Source organism: Dromiciops gliroides, chromosome 1, assembly GCF_019393635.1.
Source record: "Dromiciops gliroides isolate mDroGli1 chromosome 1, mDroGli1.pri, whole genome shotgun sequence".
Taxonomy (NCBI): Eukaryota; Metazoa; Chordata; class Mammalia; order Microbiotheria; family Microbiotheriidae; genus Dromiciops; species Dromiciops gliroides.
The window spans coordinates 270,668,231-270,686,970 of NC_057861.1; the positions used below are offsets into that span (position 1 = coordinate 270,668,231).

The 18,740-nt window shown below is 36.9% G+C and overlaps 1 protein-coding gene across 1 annotated transcript in view; it reads left to right on the forward strand.

Moving 5' to 3' along the window:
* The window catches only part of CHD7 (chromodomain helicase DNA binding protein 7), a 247,727-nt gene extending 232,092 nt beyond the window's left edge, over nucleotides 1-15,635 (forward strand). The window contains 24 exon segments of the mRNA XM_043962891.1: nucleotides 19-122; nucleotides 1,543-1,643; nucleotides 1,645-1,675; nucleotides 2,059-2,132; nucleotides 2,285-2,342; nucleotides 3,147-3,375; nucleotides 3,680-3,758; nucleotides 3,760-3,792; nucleotides 3,795-3,866; nucleotides 3,868-3,892; nucleotides 4,050-4,721; nucleotides 5,416-5,576; nucleotides 7,670-7,897; nucleotides 8,143-8,265; nucleotides 8,268-8,310; nucleotides 8,313-8,391; nucleotides 8,393-8,495; nucleotides 8,497-8,523; nucleotides 8,525-8,587; nucleotides 10,999-11,217; nucleotides 12,333-12,473; nucleotides 12,640-12,711; nucleotides 12,713-12,745; nucleotides 13,716-15,635. Coding sequence (XP_043818826.1) covers nucleotides 19-122; nucleotides 1,543-1,643; nucleotides 1,645-1,675; nucleotides 2,059-2,132; nucleotides 2,285-2,342; nucleotides 3,147-3,375; nucleotides 3,680-3,758; nucleotides 3,760-3,792; nucleotides 3,795-3,866; nucleotides 3,868-3,892; nucleotides 4,050-4,721; nucleotides 5,416-5,576; nucleotides 7,670-7,897; nucleotides 8,143-8,265; nucleotides 8,268-8,310; nucleotides 8,313-8,391; nucleotides 8,393-8,495; nucleotides 8,497-8,523; nucleotides 8,525-8,587; nucleotides 10,999-11,217; nucleotides 12,333-12,473; nucleotides 12,640-12,711; nucleotides 12,713-12,745; nucleotides 13,716-14,645 — 3,700 coding nt within the window. The 3' untranslated portion in view covers nucleotides 14,646-15,635.
* The last annotated feature ends 3,105 nt before the right edge of the window (nucleotides 15,636-18,740 follow it).

The following is an 18,740-nucleotide window of genomic DNA, read 5'->3' on the forward strand; positions in this document are numbered from 1 at the left end:
AAGCTATTTTCTTTGCAGTGAAACAGATGTATGGATACCTGAACCTTTCCATGCTGAAGTTCCTACAGATTGGTGGGATAAAGAAGCAGATAAATCCCTCTTAATTGGAGTGTACAAACATGGTAAGTGAGGCTTCTCTTTGTATATTGGAATACAACTTGACTGCATGGCTTTATCTGTATTTTAGAACTCTTCACACGCCTTCTTCCCGTCATAATATTAATGAGTATAGTTCCAAAGGACTCTTGGCTTCTACCATTTTTCTGTATTAAAAGTCTAATTTGAGCTGTAAATATCAGATGCTGTTTTTAAATGTTTGTAGAATATTTGAGAAGAAAATATTTCTTTCTTGGCTGTAAATAAAACAAAACCATATTTGTTTTAATAATAGCCAAGTAGCACTATAGATCTCCATAAACTTTGCTTCCAGGACCGTTTCCCTTGCTAACTCTGCCAACCAGTGTCAAAGTGGACGGTGGGCTTAACCTCTGCTATTAATCTGTACAAGTGCCTCCTGGGCTTTGTTCCAAGCAATATTTCACAAATGTCAGTGCTGAGAACTCCCGGCTCCCTTGAGTGGGATGCAGCCTTGTTAACTTTGAAAGGCTGGGGATGTGGAGCTGGCAGGATATATACAGTGAGCGATTCCTGATTATAATCCCAATTCTCTGGAGGTCGCAGAGGTATTCTCAGCAGCCCAGCCTGACTAAAGGGGAGAATGATGGCTTATAAAACCTTTCATGATTACAGTTTGGCTTGGGGCTCTGCAGCAGTTAGGAGCAGTGTGTTGTAGTACAAATCCTAATTGAATTGTGCTGTTCTGCCTATGTACAGCAGCCGCGTTTTGTGAGCTCAGCTGAGGCAAGTCTAGCCTAAAAATCATTTCCCTGCCGTGCACTGTTGGGCTCTGCCATTTTCCATCTAGTCAACTTGGGCAGTAAAAAAGCAAATTGCAGTGTGTAAACCATAGATGGAACAGCATCATCTCCCTGACACGCGTAGTCCCAAACCTAAGAAGACAGGTCCTCAGGCCTTTTGGGGGTGAGGGGCTGGGGTCAGCCGACAGTGCAAGTTCCAGCAGGACTGAAACTGTTCACAAAGGGGTGATGGGAGTGAAAAAGGAGTACTACTGTAGAGGCCATAAAGAACCCATTAAGAAGCTTTTCAAATGTCAGACAAAATTAGATCTGGTTAAAAAAAAAAAGCGGGAGGGGGGGAGGGTGGCAAAAATCTTTCTAGGCAACATGCCATTATTTTATATTAAAAAAAAGTGTTTTCCTATTAGCGTTGGTCATATTTTTTGTAGCATTCTTGAAAGTACTCAGACCTAAACAACCTCATTTAAGATGTTCATCCTAGGATACTTTGTTTAAAAACAGATTTTTGTTTCCTTCAACTCAATATTTGAAATAAATAACCTTGATTCAGAAACAAAATATGCTGTCATGTATCTGTGCCATGAATCTTTCTGTGACAAGGCCTTTTTTTTGTTTCTGTTTTTGTTTGCTTCATCTGCTGGGGTGGTGGTGGTGATGGAAACAGGCTATGAGAAGTACCAATTCTTATGAGAGCTGGACCCAGCACTGTGTTTTCTGGAACGGGTTGGCATGCCTGATGTCAAGGCCATAGCTGCTGAGCAAAGAGGGAACAGACATGCTAGCAGATGGTGGTGATGTGGTAAGAAGGATGTTTTAATATTTTAATAAACTTTATGTCAGTATCACATATATTGGCAAGGTTTTAATTTTTTATACTTTTTGTTTACTATACAGAATCGAACTTGGGCATTTAAATGACTGCCACTAATTTGGTCTACATGGCGCTTAATATTAAAATACTAACGAGAAGTAGACTTAAATATTTATTATCTCTTGAATATAAATCTGGTCCCTAGCAAATAATTATTTTTTCACTATTTCATGTTTTAGTGCTATTTATTTTCCCTTTTGACAGCAGGCCTCAGGTTAAAAGTAACATACAACAAACCGATTGTTGGGTGGGAAAGTAAAGTTCACTTGTTTATCAATTAGATTTTATTTTTAAATTAAATTTTGCATAGGGGAGAATTTGACCGAGAAGATGAAGACCCTGAATATAAACCAACCAGAACACCATTCAAGGATGAAATAGATGTAAGAACTTGAGTATATTGATTCTTAATTTAAATAACATACTTAGATTATTTTACACCCATAAAGCACTAGTTTTGTGAGGGGAAAAAAAGATCTTTCTCCTAAAAGTTATGGAAAAATAAAAATCTAAACAATTTACTTTTCTTCTCAAGGAATTTGCAAACTCACCTCCAGAGGAGAAGGAAGAATCCATGGAGATACACACTACAGGTAATGCTACATGAAAAATCAAAATAGGGAAGTGAGTTCATACAACTTAATTGTGGTTCATGTTAATTCCAAAGACATTAGACACTGTGTTTTTTGGATATTTTGTTACTCTTTAGATGTTATTAAAAATCATTTTGTCTTATGCTGTTTGATCTTTTGTTCCCCCTATAATTTAGCTTTTTTGGATAACCTGTAAATAATTCTTCATGTTTGTTTTATGATTACACAATGGGATTTATCCATAATGGAATGATTCTGGGGTAATTTGGATTAAAAACATTAAGCTTTTGTATTTTTCTGTTATTGTTAATAATTATCAAGCATCTATAGAAATGCAAGGACTATTGCCAAATATAGAGATTAAGTTTTACCATTGTAGTAAATATGACCTTTTGCACAATATATAAAATTATTGGATTACTGTGTGAATTTATAGTCTTTTTGATCCATGAACTTCCTTTTAAAGAGTATTGCTTAAGGAAGCAATTGTGATATAGAATGTAGGGTATAAAGTAAATTTATATATAGGTGTGTATGTGTGTGTCTACACACACACACACACACACACACACAGAGACATATTTGACAAATAACCATACATTTTTCTGAAGCAGTAATTTCATTTTTACACTCGACTAATTAACTCTACACTAGTAATTATTCCAAATTTATATTTTTACATTTTTAGGGCACTGAGCCATCCTTTCTGCAATGTGGTCTGAATGCTAATAAGTCATCTTATTTTGTTGGGAATTGCAAAGAAGCAAGTAGTCATTTCAAAAATATTTTTTTCCACTCCCCTAGGCAAGCACAGTGAAAGTAATGCCGAGTTAGGCCAACTTTACTGGCCTAACACCTCAACCCTGACTACCCGTCTGCGCCGCCTCATTACTGCCTATCAGCGCAGCTATAAAAGGCAACAAATGAGGCAAGAGGCACTAATGAAGACTGACCGACGAAGGCGTCGTCCTCGGGAGGAAGTGAGAGCCCTAGAAGCAGAAAGAGAAGCCATTATATCTGAAAAACGTCAAAAGTGAGTTTTTTTCTCAGTTTTGTTCAGTCCTGCCCCCACCTCCCCATGCCCCCCACACACATCCTCTTCCTCTGTATTCCTTTTTTTTTGTTTGTTTTGTTTTGGGCTCGTAGCCCATAAGAATCGCCATCAAGGATAATATTTAAGGAAAAATTTTTAAAACCAAAGCACTTTAGTTTTTGTTTTTCCCTTGAATACTTCTTTGCTAGGTTTATGAAGGGCAGGGGATGGGGGAGACTAACAGTCAACTTTAATCTCTTTTATTTAGGTACTATTCAAGATAATATCTTTCCTTTTCCAATAGATGGACAAGAAGAGAAGAGGCAGATTTTTACCGTGTAGTTTCTACTTTTGGAATTATTTTTGATCCTATGAAACAGCAAGTTTGACTGGAACCAATTCCGAGCCTTTGCCAGTACTTGACAAAAAAGTCTGATGAGAGTTTGGGAGAATATTTCAACTGTTTTGTAGCCATGTGTAGACGAGTGTGGCCGAATGCCAGCAAAGCCAGATGATGGTAGGTATATCAATGAATAAAAATGACCATTCACTGAATAGAATAAGGAACTAACCGCAACCACATAAAAACATTTGGTTAAAAGTTAATCAGTTGAAATTTGGAAACTAGTCTTTTTGTTTTACCTAGATAAATAGAGTTTCTTTTGTGTTTGTAGAACCCCACCTGGACCTCTCTTCCATGATTGACCCATCACCGAAAGAACGTGCCTCTAGAACTTTATACCGCATAGAACTGTTAAGGAAAATACGATAACAAGTTCTTTCATCACCCTCAGCTGGGGAGAGAGGCTCAAACTCTTGCCAGCCCAGCTTGGATTTGCCAGAGTGGTGGGAGTGTGGGTAAACATGACAAGATCTATTGGTTGGTGCTGCTAAACATGGAGTCAGTAGGACAGATTATCACATCTTGAATGATCCTGAGTTGTCCTTCTTAGATGCCCATAAAAACTTTGCTCAAAATAGAGGGACAGGTAGTGCATCTTCCTTAAATCCACTGGCTACTGGATTCAGTCAGACCCCTCCAGTTATCTCATCAACCCTCATTCAAGATGAAAAGGCTACAGAACCAGCTGAAGTTAAAGTGGAGGAGTCCGAGCATTCAGTGGCCAAAGAAAAACCTGAGGTTGAGGAAGAGGAAGCTGATACTGGAGAAAAAGACATTAAGCAGGAATGTGAGGCTGAAACATCTTCTATTAAAAGTGAGACGAAGGATATTGACATTAGTGCAGATGCGGATCCAAAGTCTATTTCAGAAAAAGGTTCTGAAGAAGATGAAGAAGAAAAGTTAGATGATGATGATAAATCAGAAGAATCTTCCCAACCTGAAGGTAAAGCCTACACACCTAATTCTCTATTCCAGTTAGCAACAGCTTTCCCTAAAATGTACTGTATAACAAAATCATGCTCATCTTTGGCCTGTGAAACTTCTCTGCAGGCATGCAATGAAGAGTTTCTTCTAAGAAGGGATAATATTCCCAGATGATTTCTCTTGGACACTAAAAATGAGTCATTAATTTTGATATGTTATCCTGGTGCATAAAAACACAACATGTTTCATACATTCTAAAACATAAAGCAATGGGTTTAGACAAATGTGTGATTTTTTTTTATGGCTTAGTGACAAGGGATTGCATTTATAGTGTATCAGGCATAATACATGCCAGTAAATAAATTATTCCTCTTGAATTAGAGGATGGACAGAGGTCCTTGAGGAAGAATTTTTTAAATTAGCAATATTACTCAGTTTTTCCCACTGTTCTTCTCTCTAGGTAAAGGGTTAGAATTCCGGGCACATGAGAAATTTCCTCTAAAAAGGAACTTTTTGGTTGTCTGATTACTGTGGTTTACTCAAAATAGAAATAAAGTACAAAATCATATGTTTAAGCTGTAGCTGTCACTTCTGCTGAGCAATTGCTAGAAAACTACCCTTTCTTCTCTAACTTAATTCTGGTTCTGCCTGACTTTCAGTTACAAGGACTGTCCTGCTTGTAGTTAATGCATATCAACTCTTCCTCCTCTCAGCAGGAACTGCTTCTCAGGGGAAGAATTTTGATGAAGAAAGCAATGCATCCATGAGCACTGCCCGGGATGAGACCAGGGATGGATTTTACATGGAGGATGGAGATCCTTCTGTAGCCCAGCTCCTTCATGAAAGAACTTTCACTTTTTCTTTTTGGCCTAAGGTTGGTGCTCTATCATTTTTTTCCCCTTGTTTTTCTTTCTTTTCTTTTCTTTCTTTCTTTTTTTTTTGGCAGGGCAATGAGGGTTAAGTGACTTGCCCAGGGTCACACAGCTAGTAAATGTCAAGTGTCTGAGGCCAGATTTGAACTCAGGTCCTCCTGAATCCAGGGCTGGTGCTTTATCCACTGCTCCACCTATCATTTCTTTTTGATCAAAATGTATGGAGTGGAGGACACTTTCTCAAATTGTTCCTTTTTGTTTTCCCCCCAAACAATCATAGAACTTATACTTTCACATACAGAATTTGTAGGTAATATCTTTTTGTTAACGATTCTTGAAAATCACTAAGGAAAAGTTTCTAGAAGGTTACCAATAGGAATGATGATAGGCTGGGAGGGGTTGGGGAATAGTAAGATGTAGATTGTGGTTACAACTTTTTAATCCAGTGAGGTTCTATGTGGCTTCTTTGATTGGATAGCATGGTTTACTAACATGCATTACTTCCTTGTAGTCTATAAATTATTGTGTGAACAGAATCACACTCTCCTGGCAGGAAGAAATTTGTGAACCTGAATTATGGATTTTAGCTGCAAAAAAGTTTCAGTATTAATACAAAACTTGAGAATTTTAGACTAAATTCTGTGTAGGAAGAGGGATAGAATATCATAAATCATTTCAATCTCAAACATATAATATTAAATATGATTTCCTTCAAAGAAAGCAAGTTCTGTAAGTAAACTGGTTACTGTATAGAAAGCTAATCACAGTGCAATGACAGAAGTGGAAAGAATAACAAATTTGGGGTTAGAGGACCTACCTGGTTTATTTCCTGACTCCACCTCTATACCCATGTGACCTTGGACAAAATCACCGAATCTCTCTGGGCTTCAGTTTCTCTATCTGTAAAATTAGAAGGTTGGACTATATGTGTGGTTCTTTCTGGCGCTCTGTGCCCATGAACTGTTTAAAAGTAGATGTTCTGTAAACTTAGGGAAATTAGTTTTCTTGTTGAATATAGTATTTTTGTCTAAATCCATTTCCAATTTGGTTCGTGTTTGAAGAATGAAGAAATTAAAGTAGGAATATTTCAATTCATCATCATAAATAGGGCCATCTGGTGTAAAGCAAAATAAAACCAAAACTTGCTTAATAGGCTTATTTCAAGGGAAAAAGCAGGTCATCTGTTGCAGCTACTAAGATTACTGGTAGATTATTCCTGCCAATCAGGAAGTTAAAGAATGACCTTATATCCTAATCATCTGTAATCATTGCTTAAGTTGAGGGAACTGAGGGATGCTGAAAAATGAATTTTTAACTTCAAGATTGTACTCTCAAGGGATTCTTTTCCTTTTCTGTCTCCTTAGTTCCAGTAGAAATTTCATCTGCTTTACTGGATACAGAAAGGAGTTTCAGAGATGATTTGAAAGGTTCATAGTAACAAGCATTTTTAATCTGTGGAAACTCAGTCTAAGTAGACTAAAAGCTGTAATTAGAAATTTTTAATGTACACGCTTCAATGAAATTTGAAGTTGATAATGGGTGTGGAATGCAAATTTGACATTCATTAGGTGTCCCTAGTTGATGCCCATTTCATAATACTGAACTTTATTAATGTGACGCTAAGAGGAACAACTTCCTGGTATAGACTTTTAGATCCAGCCTGTTGGATGTGAAGGTGCCAGGGCTTCAAGATGCTAAACACAGATATTCCGTGTGTGTCCTGATGACTTAAAGAACTGTTTTCTAACCACACATATGAAGTTATCAGCTTGCAGATATGAATGGAAATTCTACTTTTAAAGAGTTAAAAACATTTTTTAATTGTAATTTTTTTTGAGTACTGTTTTTGTATGTCTTCTGTTGTTTCCAATGGCACATTGTTCATATGTGAAAAAAACAAAATTCTCTGTCCTGGGGCTACCTGAGACTTAATCCATAACAAGGTAGTTTTTCTAGATCCACTAATCTACTTTAAACATTTTTCTTTAGTCTCTGAATGATTACCAAATTCTTCTATATCATTGTTCTTAACTAGAATAAGAAACAGAGTTTCCTCAGTGCCAACATTTCATTATATCTTTCTCCTTTTGTATAGGATCGTGTAATGATAAACCGATTAGATAACATCTGTGAAGCAGTGTTGAAAGGGAAGTGGCCAGTAAACAGACGCCAGATGTTTGATTTCCAGGGACTCATGCCTGGTTATGCATCAACAGCTGTGGACAGCCCCCTACAGAAAAGAACCTTTACAGAGCTTTCAATGATTGGTCAAGCTAGCATCAGTGGTAGTGAGGACATTGCTGCTTCTCCTCAGTTGTCAAAGGCAAGTTAGAGTGATTTTATTTATTTAATATAAAGTAATTTCTATGTCTTTTTACAAACTGGAAATGTTTAGGCTTATTCAATCTCTTTTCCAATTAAAGGGGTTGTCATACAAGTAGACTTCTTCCAAATTCTGTGGTTTTTATTCATAATTTACTTCCTTTGTTTTATTTATTTATTTTTAAAAGTCACTCAAGTATCCCGGATATAGCTTTTTTACAACTCTACATCTTCATTTTTCACTAGGAAGATGCACTCAACCTATCAGTTCCTCGTCAGAGGAGGAGGAGGAGGAGAAAAATAGAGATTGAGGCTGAAAGAGCTGCCAAGCGGCGGAATCTCATGGAGATGGTGGCTCAGCTGCGGGAAGGTCTCAGGTGGTCTCAGAAAATGGACAAGAAAAAGTTGTAGATTTATCAAGGCCTCACGAGAGGCAACAAGTTCTACCTCAAATTTTTCATCTGTTACTTCAAAGTTTATCTTGCCTAATGTCTCACACCGTGTCTGATGCCTTTAAAACCCAAATGGAACTGCTACAGGCAGGTCTCTCACGCACACCCACAAGGCATCTGCTTAATGGCTCCTTAATGGATGGAGAAACCTCCCATGAAGAGGAGGCGAGGAAGGGAGGAAAAATGTAGAAGGGCTTGATCTGCTTTTCATGAGCAACAAACGGACATCATTGAGTGTAGTAAGTCCAGTAGCTAGTTTTCATTCGGTGTGCACTCCTGTTCTGTATCTGGTTAAAATATCTCAGTTAAGGATGTCCAAATCTAGTTCATGCCATTGAAAAAATAAGTGAAATTTGGAGTTAATAGAGTTGTAGATATTATCTGACAATTATGGAGATAACTTGTAGGTTTCCCAACATGTACAAGGATCCTTTTCTTTATATTTTTGTTGACTCTGACTTAGTTTAGATATTACTCCTTTGGTTATGATTTATTACTGATAAAAAGTTTGATTTCATCAGCCAAAAAAAATATTACCACAGATTTATCAAGCTATGGTAAGCTTGGATTTATGGAAAAATTGGTTTGGGGGTCAACCTTTAATACATAAATGTGCTTTTTTTTTTTCCCCCTGGTCAGGAAATTTGTGGTGAGTTCACAGCTTCTAATTGTGTTTTTATCCTTGGCCCAAGATCACTAGATTTTTTAACTTGAATTGATTGAAAGTCACTATATTTTAATTGAGAATACATATATTTCCCTGTGGAGTCCAATTATCACTTATGAAATAATTTTAAAGAAACTTATAAGTACATCAATGCAATACATTTATCCTTTCTCTAATTACCACCATCATTTATCAAAAAGACTGGCCATTTCTTATCATGAAAGATTTCAGAAATATTTCTTCAGAGGCCTCTGCTGTTTCTAGCCTCAAAATTGGGGATTGAATTATTGTATAATATAGCATATTCTAGGTGAAACCCAAAATCTACAAAAACTGGCGTTGGAATCAATTCAGTCTCTATAGACTTCTTTGGACTATAGCTGGCCCTCCTATGTCTTTGAGACAGAGTGAAGTGCTTTCTAAATGATAAGGCTCAAGGAAAACAATCCTTACTCCCACCAATTTGCATTCTTCATGCCACCCTTAGTGCCTATCCTATAATTCTAGAACTTAGAAAAAATTATGTAAATGGAATGAGAAAAAAGCAAGATGGATTTCTTAGGATCATATACTTAGAACTCAAATGAACTTTAGATCCTCAAGTCCAAACCCCTCATTTTTCAAATGAGGAAACTGAGACCTGGAGGGGTGAATTGACTTGCCCAGGTAATAAGTGTCAAGTAGCATTTGAATCAACTTTCTTCTGTAGAGTGAGGGTGTTGGTCTAGATGAATTCCAAAGTCCCCTCCAGCTGTTGTCATCCTATTAGTTTTCAAAGGTTTCAAAGTCTCCCCTCTGAGTCCAGCACTCGATCCAATGCATCATACTACCTCTCCAGCCATACAGTCGGAAATTTTGTCAGGTATGCATAATGCTCTATGAATAGTGAATCTATAGAAAACTCCCAGTGTGTGAACTCCCTTTGCCAAAGTATATTGGGCAACTGAATCTTAGAGTTATCTGAGACACATAGAGATTAAGTGAGCTGCCCAGGGTCACACAGCTAGTAAATATCAGGTGGCATTTCAACCTAGGTCTTTCTGATTTCCAAGCTCAGCATTCTTTCCATTATCACACTTCCACAACACTGTAAACAGTAGGTGCTTAATAAGGCTATTACTTAACAGAATGTTCGAAAGCAGCAATTTAACTAGAATTTGGTATGTCCTATCTAAAATGCCAATTGTATCAGACATCCTCAAAGGTCATATTTTCACTAATGTTCTGCCTTCCTTCTTGAAACTTTGTATGCCGTTTTGGCATATCATGTTGAATAAAGTAATCTTCATAAATTTTGACAAGTTCATAATGAAAAATTTATGTTGTAGAAGCTATTGACTTTGCCCTTAAAAATTTGAATCATAGTACATACTTTGTCAAGGGCCTTGTGTCTAGAAGAGCAACAATTTTTAATTAAGGATCCACCAAGTTGCAAAGAGTTAGAGCTCATCCACTTTACAATGTTACTCTGTATACCCAATGAATAACGTAATACCCGGAAAGTAGTATTTTGTGCAATGCACCAGTGATTAACCTTACAAACTCATGTTTTTTTAGCAGACTTTATCATTAATTCCTCTTAATGATTTTGCCCATGACCCCAAAAAGGTCCAGATAATCTTCACAGTTCTCAAAGGAAACATAGTTTGGAACTATTTCCTCATTTGGCTTATATAGCTCTTAGACAAATAGTGTCTTGGTTAGGAAGTATAGGGGGGTGGTAGGATGAAAAAGTATGAAAATTCTAACTGAATTATAAATTATAAGGAAGAGGAGCATCGTCAGTAATTGCTGTTTCTTATGTGGAATTTGAAAAAAAAAACAGTGTTCAGCATATTTAAAAGTTAACATTTTTGGAAAATTTTTTATTTCATCTAGGTGTGAAGTCTCATGATGCTAGGGTGGCGTTCTCCTGGGATATGGTGCAATATTGAAATATTTTTGTTAAAAGTAAGAATTAAAAGAATTGTCATCTTTCTACAGGAGGATGCTGAGGTGACCAAAGCTTTTGAAGAAGATATAGAGACCCCAACAAGGAACATTCCCTCTCCTGGACAGCTGGACCCAGATACTCGCATCCCAGTCATAAACCTAGAAGATGGGACCAGATTGGTTGGGGAAGATGCCCCTAAAAACAAGGATTTAGTTGAATGGCTTAAACTGCATCCTACCTACACTGTTGATATGCCAAGTTATGTACCAGTAAGTATCATAGAATCGAAATGAAAGAGACTTTCAAGAAAGTGTTCTTTACCTTTTTTGTGTGTCTCCTCTTTTTTGTGTGTGAGTCTCCTCTTTGACAATCTGGTGAAGCCTCTGGATCCCTTCTCAAAATCTTATTTTTAAGTAATAGGAGGAATGCTAAATTTCATTTAGAGACTAGTAAAAACAAAAATGTAATTATTTTCCCATGCAAGTTCACAGACCTCCAGAAATCAATAGATTCCCCCTCTTCTTCCACCACCCCCTTTCCCAGGTTAAGAACCCATGCTTCAGAGGCTGGCTAGTCCAACCCACACAGTGCAGAATATTTTCTACAACCTCTATAGCAGATATTCATTTAGCCTTTTAGATTGGAAAGCTTCAATCTGAAAACTATACCATTAGTGTAGTCTGATGTTGTATGAGCTTTGTTGGCAGCTCTTTTACATGGTTGTCCCAGTAATTACTCTTGTGATTGACTAAAAATCTTATACCTTTTTTTATGAGTTCCTATTAAATTAGATCTGCCGTATCCTAGACACATACAACTAATTTTTTTTTAGCTTGACCATTCGTTCCAGTTAAATTTCATCTCTTTTGGTTTCAGTCATATTCCAGATAGTTTTGAACCTTTAACCTAACCATAGTATTAGTTGTTGCTCTTTCGCTTCTTGTTATCCACAATGCCAATCTGCATACCTGAATCAGGAGTAAAAGGTATGGCATTGTATAACAATTTTTAGCCTAATGAAGTTTGACTTGATTAAATGTTTAAAATTTAATTCATTGAAAATCATATCATTGGTATGAAATAATAAGAATGCAGGAGACTATTAACCATACTATGTATTAATATACACACATATAAGTGTTCATACATATACTTACTCATATACCTATATGTGCACTTACATACATTCTCACCTTAGATACTTAATTTGTTGTCTTAATGCACATGAAAAATATCTCATACATACACACTCCCACCCAGGCAAACTTTATATATTAAATGATCCTAATGTTTTGCTGAAAATTGAAAATGGCTAATTGGTTATTTTATTGAATACTCAATAGAAAAAGCTAAATAGCAACTGTTCTTTCCTTTTTCCTCAAAGAAGAGTGCGGATGTGCTGTTTTCCCCATTTCAAAAACCGAAACAGAAACGACATAGATGTCGAAACCCTAACAAATTGGATATCAACACCTTGACTGGAGAAGAAAGGGTACCTGTTGTAAATAAACGAAATGGAAAGAAGGTAAAACTTTTTTATGAAAGAATTTGCTATCAGCCGATTTTATTTCAAAAAGGTGGTTTTTTCTGATAATGTGTTTCTAAGTAGGAAAAAGTCCATTTAAAAAAGACTATGTAAAATTATATCTATAGTTTAAAATAGTTTTTGTTTTTTTTAATGTCTTTATCAGATGGGTGGGGCTATGGCTCCTCCAATGAAGGACTTGCCCAGGTGGTTAGAGGAAAATCCTGAGTTTGCTGTTGGCTCCTGATTGGACTGATATAGTAAAGCAGTCTGTAAGTATGAACTCTGGGATATATGTGTGCATCTATATGTATTTTCTCAAAACCTGATCAGGTGTTTTAATGAAACTTTTTTACCATGTTGCTTATCAAACAGATTTTTAAAACTAAAGGAACTGACACTGTGAATCAGATTTGACCCCAGATACAACAGTAGTAGCTTAATTTCTTCAACTTTATTTACAAGGAACATTAAAATCTTAGCATTGGGTTTCAGAAAGAAAAAATTGTCAGGTAATAGACATTCAGGCCCATGTGGAAGTCATTTAGAGGAAGGCTGTTCCTGTTTAATTAGAAACCGCTTTTTCCTCTTTTTTAGCTCATTAATCTGAATTTGGGGGGTTCTGCAAATAAATGGGCTGATCTGCACTGCTTTATAACATTTGCATCCAAAATAAATAAATAAATAAAAAAAAAATATTTGCATCCAGTTTGCATCGTTTGATAGAGAGATGTAGGATAGAAGATAAAATAGTTGCCATCATAGAATATATTGAACTTAGTTGGAAATATTTGCTCATTTATTTCCACTGAGAATACTAGATTTTGATCCACAAGGGTTCATGTGAGTCTTAATCTGACCCCCCTCACTCCCAGCAGTCCTTCTTTCTCGAAATGACTTTGTGTTTACTGTTGTTTCATGTTATTATCTCCTCAATAGAATTTAAACTCCTTGAGGGCAAGGACTGTTTTGTTCTGTCTTCATATCCCTACAGCCTAAGAGTACCTTTACAGGGTAGTACGTGTCTAATAAATGTTCATTGAATTGAATTTTAGCATTCAAAATTCAATGTCCACTTGGAAAATGAGCTCAACAGATGAGCCTAACAAGAATAAGGGAAGACTATGAATATTTGGATTGTTTTAAGTTCAGAATGTTAAGTGCTGCAATGGGATAAACCATTGCTGCCTCATATATAAAAGTTGCTGATAGCCTTGATCATGTTTCTTCTCCTGTTTCTAGGGTTTCGTTCCAGAGTCCATGTTTGACCGTCTCCTCACAGGGCCTGTTGTAAGGGAAGAAGGGGCAAGTAGAAGAGGGAGAAGGCCAAAAAGTGAAATTGCCAAAGCAGCTGCGGCCGCTGCTGCGGCCGCCTCCACTTCCGGCATCAACCCGCTGCTGATGAACAGCCTGTTTGCTGGGATGGATCTCACGAGCCTTCAAAGTCTACAGAATCTACAGTCTCTACAACTGGCAGGTCTCATGGGCTTCCCTCCAGGACTTGCAACAGCTGCTGCTGCTGCTGCTGCTGCTGGAGGCGATTCTAAGAATCCTGCCACCATGCTCCCTCTGGTGTTGCCAGGGATGGCAGGATTGCCCAACATGTTTGGACTTGGTGGGCTGTTAAATAACCCACTCTCAGCTGCTACTGGAAACACCACTACTGCTTCCAGTCAAGGAGAACCTGAAGATGGCACTTCAAAAGTGGAAGAGAAGGGAAATGAGAATGAAGAAGAGAACAAAGACTCTGAGAAAAGCACAGATACTGTTTCTGCTACTGACTCTGCAAATGGATCCGTCAGTGCTGCTACTGCCACAGCTGGATTGCCCTCCAACCCTCTAGCCTTCAATCCTTTCTTGCTGTCCACCATGGCTCCAGGCCTATTCTACCCATCCATGTTTCTACCTCCAGGGCTGGGAGGATTGACACTGCCTGGTTTCCCAGCATTAGCAGGACTTCAGAATGCAGTGGGCTCCAGTGATGAGAAGGCTGCTGACAAAGCTGAGGGGACTCCCTTTAAAGATGAAGAACATCTAGAAGGCAGTGATGCTGAGGAGAGCCTAGACAAGACTGCAGATTCCTCCATTTTAGAAGATGAAATAGCACAGGGCGAAGAACTAGACTCACTGGATGGGGGGGATGAAATAGAAAACAATGAAAATGATGAATAACCAGTACCAGTTACAGTTAAAGTGTTTAAAACTTTTGACAAGTGGTAGTCCTACTGTTTACACTCACAGTTAATGTTCATACCTAGTTTTTATAAGCTGTTCTGTAACATAGTGTAGCAAAAAAAAAAAAAGTCTAAGTCATGTTATACAGATGTGTCAAAAGGTATCTTGGTCATTAAGTATTGTGCAGTGCATTATTTATTATCCCTAGGAGAGATGAAATTTGAGAGGTGATCATGTCTTTTTAAGGAAACTTACATAATGCTCTGCTTTTTTTTTTCTTTTGGTACCATTGGTATTATAAAAGCAGCAATTTGTAAGAGTGGCACTAATAGAAGGAAGTGCTGCTTAAAGGAAGTATGAAGTTATATATTTAATTTTTTAATTTTAATTTTTTTTTTTGCTGTGAAGGTCAAGATGAAATTTACCATACATATCGTATTTGCTCATTATTTTTGACTGTATGGGAGTTCCCACACTTGTTCACACACACACTCACACACACTCACACACACACTCACACACACACACACACACACACTCACACACTCTGACAATCTCCAAGATAGTGTGAATGTCTCTGTCTTGAGACACAGCAATAATAAGGCAGCTGTTGAATGTGAAGAGTACCTTTTGGAAATTAACCCACTGAGAAGGTTCTTACAGGATAAAACTACAGTTCAATTATCTCATGATCTTGTAATGCACTGGTATAAACAAAAACAAAAAAAAAAAAGAAAAAGAGAGAGAATCAGGTACCTTTTTTTAAATTAAAGGACTTTGTTACTTTAGCCACAAAGCTAAACAGCATTACCTCAACTCTAAACTAGCCTTGAAGTTTACAGACATGACTTTGTAAATGTATTGTTTTTCTTTGTTGTGATGTCCTTTTATTTTTTCTTTGAAAACTGCTATCATGTAAGATAAGATGTAAATTGCTGCCAACTGTAGTAATGATACTTTTAATAAAAGTGACCCATGATATGCAGAGATGTAATTATAGAATGTAGTGTTTAGGGAAATCACAACTGGTGTTCACTCTATTTTTTGTATTTGCAATAGATGCCAATACAGCATTCTGGCTTTTGTACGGTTTCTTGATATATCCTCTTGTACTAGATTAGCTGTTAGAAATACTCTGAACTGATTGTCTTTGAGACTAGACAGGAAGAAAAATCTTAAATTACCTCCACATTATTCACTCTAGCTAACTCTACAGAAATGCACACAAAAACCCCGGTATTACCCCCTCAAAAGGGCATCAGAGACTGAGAATACTTAAAAATGTGTTCAGCATGTGATAATATGGTACACTAAAGAACAAAAGGGCAAAAGAAAAATGAAGCTTTAATAGGCACAATATCTAGGTCATTTATCCTTGGTTAATGGGTAGAAAAACACAATGCTGTAGTGTCAGCAAGGGACACAAAGGCTCTGTGGTATCCTGTAGACCAGTGCTTGTGATGCCAGAAACCAGTGTGTCAAACAACCTACATGAAACTAAATCTGACCCACTTAAAAAAAAAAAAAACCTAAAACCTTTTCTAGAGAGTTACCGATTTGTACCCTTTGGTGACCTTTGATATTTGAGATAATGTATCATCTGAGAACTACTGTTTTCGATCTTCTGTGTCACCTGGACAAACAAAACCAAAGGCAAGAAAGCAGGGAGAAAGAAGTGGGCGAGGCACTTGTTTTTGTTTATGTGTTTTCTTTATGGTACCAGAGAAATTAATTTTCCAACTAGACACGCAACTGTAGTGACACTAAGTTGTACATTACACATACGTACACACACATGCACACATACACACTTACATTATACCCAAAGGGCCAGAAAGGGGGACAGTTTTGAAATGTCACCTAATAATAATGCTGTTACTTTTCCCCCTTAGTGTGGGGGCAGCTAGGTGGCGCATTGGATAAAGCACTGGCCCTGGATTCAGGAGGACCAGAGTTCAAATCTGGCCTCAGACACTTGACACTTACTAGCTGTGTGACCCTGGGCAAGTCACTTAACCCTCATTGCCCCGGCCCCCCCCCCCAAATTAATATATTGTGTGTATTAGAAGAAGTGCCTGAAAGGGCTTATCTTCTGAAAGGGAGTTCTTTGAACATAGAAAATAAAAAATTAGAAGTGAATAAAATGTGAAAGGAGGAGAATAGCGTACAAACAAATTAAGTCTATAGTACAGTAACTAGAGAACTTTTTAGGTCTTGAATAAGTCAAGCAAGAATTCATAATGAAATAAGCTAGAAAGGGAAGTTTTTTTATATCTTTATTATGGACAAGGTTTTTTTTTTTTAATAAGTAGAATATACAATGTATATGTATCCATCCATATTGGAAGATAAATGCTACGAATAGTTTTGACCTTTGGCATCAGTTATTAGCTACAGTCCAAGTAGAGTAGTGTAAGTGATAGGCCAACTATTGACCATCACCGCATAGCCTACAGGACGCACTTGTTTAATCTTTGAAGTTACTTGAAATTCTCTATTGAAAAGTGTAACTACATATTTGCTCTCTACGAGAGCTTCAAGGTTAAAGATCTAGGTGTCTGCCTACTTTGGAGATGGTTTTAGTTCAATTAGGATCACACGTCTATACAAGAAGGGATTTTAGAGACCATTTAATACAACCCCTCATTTTACAGTTGAGGAAACTGAGGCACAGGAAGGTTAAGTGAATTGCCCATGGTTACACAAGTGACAAATGGCAGATCTGTGAGTTGAACTTGGTTCTCGTCACTCCAAGTTCAGCACTCTTTAACTGTACTGAAGATGAGACAGTTCCCAGCAACATTCTATTTCTACTTATTGTCTTTACTCACTGGTGAAGTGGAAGAAAGTGTGTTAGGTTTGGAGTTAGAGTACCTGCTTTAAAATCCAAATTCTACCATTTTACTGTGTGACCTTTGGCAAATTGCTTAAATTCTTTGGGGTGTCCTTCCTCACCTGTCAAATAGAATGTTGTTGTGGATGTTGTTTGAGGGCCCTTTTAGCTCAGAGTCATAGGAGCATAGAATTTATGGTAAAGATTTTTTTAATGCTACATGTACTATAGATATGTTTGATCCTTCTTTAGCATCTGTATTATTTTATCCAAGGACATGTTAAGATGTGCACTTACTTATATCATTATGTTTTTAGTAAAGAAAAAGAAAAGATCCTTTGCATCTTTTGGTTTGTTTTAGTGAGGGAGATGACCAGAAAAAGCTTCCGAGTAAGAAAACGATATAATATTTGAGAGGAGATCATAGAGTTAGAGAAGGAAGGGACCTTAAACATCCAATCCTCTCCTCATTATACAGATGAGGAAACTGAGGCTGAAAGAGTTAACATGAATTGCCCCGGGATCATATTAAGGTCATATTAAGGGTCAGAGACAGGCTTTGGACATGGATATTCCTCATGCTAAGCACAGCACTGTAGTGCCTCACCACCTAGAAAAAGAAAACATTGAAACAGTCCCAGATAGAAATTCCTATCCACCACTTAATTTTGGTACATCAAGTGAATTAGTAGTTTCCCCTCTCCACCATTCGAAAAATATTTTACTATACTTCTATTCAAATGTCTGTCATAGTGCCAGTAAAAGATACTCTCAATAATTAAAAACAAAACAAAAACCCATTGCCATTGATGCTAATGTTTTTTTTTTAATGTCCCCATTACATAAGCAACCTTTTCAAAGTGATGAAGGGTTTTTTTTAATTGCAGAGAAGATCTACAAATTACTTTTTATGAATGAAGATGGAAATGAACTGATAATTACTATAAATTCTGTAGCAAAACAATTAAAATTACTAAGGTACTAAATAAACTCTAAAAAGTAAAATGTAGCCTCTTTATAAATTCCTTAGCTTGATCTCTTTCATAATGGGCAATTTGATGTTTCTCAACTTGGATAAGAGGTGCCACTATTCTGTAGGCATTTTGTGGACAAGTTTGCATTTAATATGAGATGAGTAAGTTCAGGGTTAGGAGATTTCATTTAATGCAACATTTTTTAGCAAAAAATTATTTCACAGCCTGACTTTTTGTAGATTCTTATCCAAATTTAATGGTAGCGTATTGGTTTTTGGAGTATTA